Here is a 6,713-nt window from a genome sequence, read left to right on the forward strand (position 1 = left end):
ACAGGACAGATCTAGGTAAGACCTGGATGGATCTAAACAAATACATGTATGCGCCAGGGTGACCCAGCCATCCTCCTTTTCCAGGACCTGTCCTCCATGTCCACCTGCTGTCCAGGAGGAATGTCAAAAACGTCCTCCAATCTGAGCCTCATTGGGAAGCATGAATTGGTCTTGCTATGAATTTACATTTGGTAGTGGTGTTTTGATGGCTTTGATTTAGTTCCATGTCCTCCATTTCTTCCTGGCACGTCCTCCATTTTGAGGTGCCTTGTCCTCCTTGGAGCTTAGGAGCATCTGGTCTCCCTGGGATCAGACCTCCCACCCCTAAAACTCTCTGCCCCCCCCCCCCAAAGGACTGCAACCACACTGGAGAGATAACCCGGTTTGAAACCACTTTATGGTCTGGCTCAAGGCTATGGAATTCTGGGAGTTGGGGTTTGTTGTGGGGCCCTCCATAGCCTTGAGCCAAACCACAGTTAAAGCGCTGCCAAACCGGATTATCCCTCCAGTGTGAATGCAGCCCTACTTTCCCCCATCTTTCCCCACAATCGCAAATGCAACTTACATTGACTGGTAGCTAGGCACGAAGCGACTGCGAGCAGCCACCAAATCCGTGTATCCACAAAGCTGAGCATGTCTTAGTGCAGCAGCCTCGACATGCAGACTCCTTGTGTTTCAGAACCAGCCCAGGGACACCGCAGGCATACACTCCTTGGGGCGCGGGATGCTAACATAAGGAAGCCCTCGGCGGCCCTATTTATACGGCGGCAGGAGGGGGACCGGCTCCGGCTCAGCCCTGGAGCGCGTCGCAGCCAATGGGAGAGCGCAGCCAGGGTTCCAAAGGAGAGGGAGGGGCCCTGCTCAGGAGCAGAGCGCAGCCAGAGGAGAGGAAAGAGCGCCGAGGAGGGCAGAGGAAAAGGAGGAGGAGGAGGAGGGAGGCGCCCAGGGGGAGGGAAAAAGAAAGAGGAGAGAAAGAAAGAAAGAAAGAAAGAGGAGGGAAAGAGACTTAAATTGGTTCCATTCTTTTTGAGGACGTGGACACTTTTGAGGCTTTATAAAGGAAAATCTGACTGGCTGGCTGGATTATTTTTTTTTCCTTCCTCCCCCCTTCTTCTTCTTTTCCTTTTTCTCCCTTCCCTCTTTCTCCCCATTTCCCCCCTTTCCTTTCTTTTCTTTTCCTTTTGGTGGGTGGGTTGCACACGTTGGTTGGGGAGATGTTAATTAATTAATTAATTAATTATTGGTGGGTGGGTTGCACACATTGGTTGGGGAGATGTTAATTAATTTATTTTTATTATTATTATTATTGCTGGGTGAGTTGCCCATGTTGGTTGAGGAGAGGTTTATTATTAATTAATTAATTATAATTATTAGTGGGTGAGTTACACACATTGGCTAGGGAGATTTTAATTAATTAATTAATTAATTAATATCATTGGTGGGTGGGTTGCACACAAGGCAGGCATCCGAAGCCCTCAACTTTCTCAGCAGGAGCTGCCCAGGTCCTGTCACCCGGGTGAAGGAAGCAGGAGGTCCTCCCACTCAGGGTGACCAGCCGTCCTCCTTTTCCAGGACATGCCCTCCATTTCCACCTTCTGTGCCAGAGACTTTCCAAAAGGTCCTCCCTTTTGAGCAGGACTAAGAAACACAAATTTATCTTTATGTGAATGTTTCGAGCTTTGATTTGGTTGTGTCCTCCATTTTTTCCTGACTGCCCTACATTTTATGGTGCCTTGTCCTCCTTTGTGGTTAAGACATCTGGTCACCCTGGACCTTCCCTGCCCTTCCTCTGGGGATGAGGGTCTGCATAAAGGCCTTAAACCTGCTAAGGGTGCCTCCTCTCCAGATCTCTTCCACTGGATTTCCACCTGTCCATAGTCCAAAGTTAGGACAATAAATTTCCCCAGTCTTGATGATCCCATCTAGTGATATCTTTTAAACCTAGGACTAACCTTTGTAGCTCGGTGCTTTCAGACATCCCAACGCAGGAAAGGATTAACTATGTTTCCATTTTGCAATGGTCAGCCATGGAACTTGAGCAAGTCACACTCTCTCAGCCTCAGGGGAAGACAATGGCAAACCTCCTCTGACTGAATCTTGCCAAGAAGACCTCATGATAGGGGTCAACATAACTCAGAAACAGACTTCAAGGCACACAACACACACACACCATTGGCATCTCCTGTCTCTGTTCCAATTTTTTTTGGCTTCTCTCCATATACTTTCCCCTTCCCCCAATATGGGAAAGCAGCCCACGGAGTCTAAGCATGGCACAGCTTAAAGAGAGTTGTACTTACCCTCAATTCTGATCTTTCTTCATCCTTATTAAAAAAAATAGAACAGTTGGTAATACGTTCATTTTACAGATGGGCAAAAGTGACTTTCCTGTCTACGGGGTGAGCAAGGATTAGTTCTCTAAATCTGGAAGGATGCAGGAATTCAGTCTTGGAAAGTCACTCTTGTCCAGCCTCATATTTCCCCATCTGCAAAGTGGGGATTTAAGAAAATTAAAAGGGTTGGCAATGTGCCCATTTTACAGACACGTGAGCATGGGCAAAAGCTACTTTCCTGTCTAAGAAGCGAGCAAGGATCCATTCTCCGAGCCTGCAGAAATTCAAGGATTCAATCCTGATCTCATTTAACTTGGGGCCAAAACACATGGCAGAAATAATCCAGTTTGAGACCACTTTTAACTGTCCAGGCTCAATGTTAGGGAATTCTGGGAACTAATTTCGTGAGACATTTAGGTTTCTCTGTCAGAGAGCTCTGGTGCCACAACAAACTACAGCTCTCAGAATTCCCTAGTACTGAGCCAGGGCAGTTAAAATGGTCTCAGACTGAATTATTTCTGCAGTGTGTTTGGGCCCTTGATTAAAAATATTAGGGTTGGTAACATACCCATTTTACAGATAGGGACATGTGAAGGTGGGCAAAAACAACTTTCCAATCTGAGGAGCGAACAAGGATCAGTTGTCTAAACCTGGATGTTGTTGTGTGCCTCTAAGTCACTTTTGACTTATGGCAACCCTAAGGTGAACCTAACAGTGTTTTCTTAGCATGCTTCTTCAGAGAGAAATATTCAGAAATTCAGTCCAAATCTTGTTTAATATAAGCATTGGTAATGCACCCATTTTACAGATGGGGTAATATGAGGCCAGACAAGAGCGACTTTCCATCTGAGCTCTGAGCAAGGATCAGTTTTCTAGGCCTGGAGGAATTCACTTCAGTCTCTTGACTAACTGGTTCCTTCTCCATCTGAGCGGTGACTACTGCCTTATGGTTTTATTTTCAGAGAAAGAGGCCTGCCAGAGCTTAGTCGGTAGCACATCCCAAGGGCTGGGAGAGAGCTGGCTTCCAAGAAAGCATGCTTAGGATTTCAAGGGAACCTTGGGATCTGAATAAATCCCTCCCAGGCTTTCCATTGCTTCCTTGGATTGGTTCTTTGTCCACCAGCATCATCTCATCCCAGAGGAGGCCTAGTTTTCCCACCCACCGCCAGCCCCACTCTTTCCTGGGGAGGCTGACGTGGGCACAGCCGCTTGCCAAGCCTCCTTCCATCCCATCTGGAGTGGCAGATCTTCCTTCTCTGGTCCCTCCCTTGACAATCCAGTCCCTGCCTTGGCATCCCCGGGTGGGCAGATGGAGAGGAGGCATCAGCACCAGGATGCCCAAAGCCTGGAAGGATGAACTTTTTCTGTGGCCTCCCTCTTTCCTCCCTCAAATCCTCCCCATCATAGGGGAAGGAAGGAGAAAGAGGAGCCCCAGGGGATGAAGTTCCTCCCTCTATCCCCCTCTTCTTTCTTCTTCTATTCCCTTTTTTTTTCTTGCAAAGCCAAGAAAATTCCTGCCAAGTCACATCAGCCAGCAGTAACTAGTTGCAGAAAAGGAGAGCAGCCCTCTAAGGCTGTCTCTGCACTGTAGAAATAATGCAGTTGGTTCTTCTTCTTCTTCTTGTGTGCTTTCACATCATTTCCAATTTATGGGGACCCTAAGGCAAGAGAGCCAGCCTTGCCTAGCGGTTTAAGTATTGGACTGTGATTCTGGAGACCAGGATTTGATTCCCAGCTCAGCCATGAAACCCAGTGGGTGGCCTTTTGTAAGTCGCATGCTCTCAGCCTCAGGGGAAGGCACTGGCAAATCTCCTCTGAACAAATCTTGCCAAGAAAACCCCATCATAGGTATGCCTTCGGTTCGCCATAAGTTGAAACTGACTTGAAGGCATGCAACAACAACAGCAACAACTGGCAAAACCACCTCTGAGTATTCCTTGCCTAAGAAACCTCTTTAAAATTCATGGGGTCACCATAATTGTGCATATACTTGAATGCACACACACATGAACTTTCTTTACAGACCATCCTCTCCTTTTGCTGTTGGACCCACCAAAACCAACTTGCATTTTCCACAGTTTCAACTGGGATCGTTTCATTTTACTTTTCTTGCACAAGCTGCTGAACATCTGTACAGCTTTCCAGTTCTTCCAGCTCTTTCTCTTTTCAGACATATCCAGTAGTCCTATTAATTGAGGAGTAAAAGAAATCTTATTAAAAGCTGTTTCAGAAGGCAAGAATATGCTAATTGTCTGGTATGGAAAACCAACTCTCTTTGGCTTTTGAGATTAAATTCCACTTAACTTGCTTCCTGTGCAGTGATCCTTATGATGCTCTGTTTGTCACCTGCCCTCTACAACATGTCCTTACCTGCATTGCTTCTTGTGCTGCAAACAGTAGAGGCTGCACTCCCAGGAGTTTGGAAGGAGAAGCCTTTGAAAAGGATTTCTCTCACAATATTTTTTAAAAAGTGTTTAGTTTTTCAGTGTTCAAAGGGACAACAATGTCAATCAGTTTCAGTACATTAAAAAAAAAAGGAAATTGGAGACAGAGGAATTTAGCGGCACCTTTAAGATAACTGATTTGTTTTAGGTAAATAACATCTGAATTCGACAAAACAATTATACTTTTATTGGACCAACAAGCATTTTTATTCCCAGTTATTTAACAACAGCAGCACTTAGGGCCCCTCTACCCAATTGGCTACTAAAAATGAAAAAAGGCCTGAGACAGACCACCCAAAAATGGTGGTCTGCAGGTGCCCGTTTTAACTCTGGAGGGACACTGCAACCGCCAAACTGTGCGATGTCCGTCTGGAGTAAAAATAACCTGGTAAAAATAACATCAAGAATGGTGGTGCCTGGGTGTATGGGAAACTGCCATTAGGCCGCTGTGTTACACACTAAGGTTCTGGACCGTGTGGTTGCTTGCACTGTCTGGAACCCTAGTGTTGCCGCCGCCATGCCGCTTTTGGCCCATCTGTCTCGGACCAAAGTTTTGGGGGGAAAACATAGAAAATTTCAAAGAAATGTCCGATCAAGCCTGTGTTCAGAGGCACCCTTGTTCCTTCTTTTCAATGCTGCAGTCTGAAACTTGCTTTCTGAGGACTTCTCAGTTCATAGGGTTGTGCTCCAATGTATGGCAAATCCTCCTTGTTACTGTTAGAGATCTGGTTCTGTTTGGTGGACCTTGGGATTCTATTGAGAAGCTAAACAGATTCGGTGAGCCTGAAATCTCACAGATAGAAAGGAATGACTGAGCTGGTTTTAAAGTACAATCAGCACCTTTTAACAACAATAAATGAATAAACAAAAATCCGATGAAGTTGATGGAATCCATGAAAGCTTATGCTACATACTTAGTATCAAAGGTGCTACAAAGTACATGTTCCTTTAATAAATCAAGTAGGAACTGCAACAAAATGTTGCATTGTGCATTGTGGCTGTTCAGAATCCTAGCATTTCACCTGGATGTTTTAAACTTGCAGCAGATAAAATCTTTTCATTTTCTGTTCATCTGCAATTTATTTTTACACAGAGAGCTGGCAATATTATCTGCATTTGGAGGAAATAAGTCTGAATAAGAGCACAGAGGTCCAAAACACACTACAGAAATAATCCAGTTTGAGAATCCTGGGAACTGTAGTTTATTGCAGCAATTTAGCCTTCTCTGACAGAGAAGGCTAAATGTCTCAAAAAACTACAATTTATAGAATTCCCTAGCACTGAGTCAGGGCTGTTAAAGCAATCTCAAACTGGAATATTTCTGCAGTCTGTTTTGGACCAGAATCCTACATCCCCTTTACTCTTCCTGCAGGGGCAGGAAGAGACAGGAATTTAAGAGTGTGGATGTTCCCCTTCCTGTCTTTTAAGAGACCTGAAATTTACTTGGCACATCACAAATAATGAGTAGCCAGGTGGAGGTGAGAGGACCTGGTTTTGAGGACACAGGTTTCATCAGTGCATCATGTCCAGTGACAGGAACTTAAAATAATCTTTCATCGCTGACCTCTTTGGGATGTGGCAGAGTTGGAAGCTCCAAAGTGCTAGTTTTTTTGCCCACAAAGCTATGATAAAATTGAATTAAGATTCAGATAGCACCACAATAATTGAAGACATGAAGATAAAGAGAAGGTGTAATCATTTTGAAGCTGTTCTGCCAGCATGCTTTTCAACTTGCATGGAATTTGGCATGGATTTGTGTTGATGACTGTTTGAAAGGTTTTGTTGGTGATATGTTTGAAGAATTAATTGGGGTTAGATTTTATCTTGTTATATTTTGATCATGTTGTGGGTGTTACAGGAACAAAATTCTATAGCACATTGCCATGGCAGTTGGAATCACATGGGGTTTTTCCTGTGCAGAAACTGGATTTAAAACAGG

At 44.8% G+C, this 6,713-nt stretch overlaps 1 protein-coding gene across 1 annotated transcript in view; it reads right to left on the reverse strand.

The window, feature by feature from the left end:
* The window catches only part of COL1A2 (collagen type I alpha 2 chain), a 69,104-nt gene extending 68,395 nt beyond the window's left edge, over positions 1 to 709 (reverse strand). Inside the window, exon 1 of the mRNA XM_089534016.1 lies at positions 566 to 709. Within this exon, the coding sequence (XP_089390142.1) occupies positions 566 to 635 (70 nt within the window). The 5' untranslated portion in view covers positions 636 to 709. The remainder of the gene's footprint in view (positions 1 to 565) is intronic.
* Between the last annotated feature and the right edge of the window lie 6,004 nt (positions 710 to 6,713).

The sequence above is a fragment of the Sceloporus occidentalis genome, unplaced genomic scaffold (genome assembly GCF_023333645.1).
Source record: "Sceloporus occidentalis isolate IW3139 unplaced genomic scaffold, rSceOcc1.0.p SCAF_7, whole genome shotgun sequence".
In the NCBI taxonomy this organism is placed as follows: Eukaryota; Metazoa; Chordata; class Lepidosauria; order Squamata; family Phrynosomatidae; genus Sceloporus; species Sceloporus occidentalis.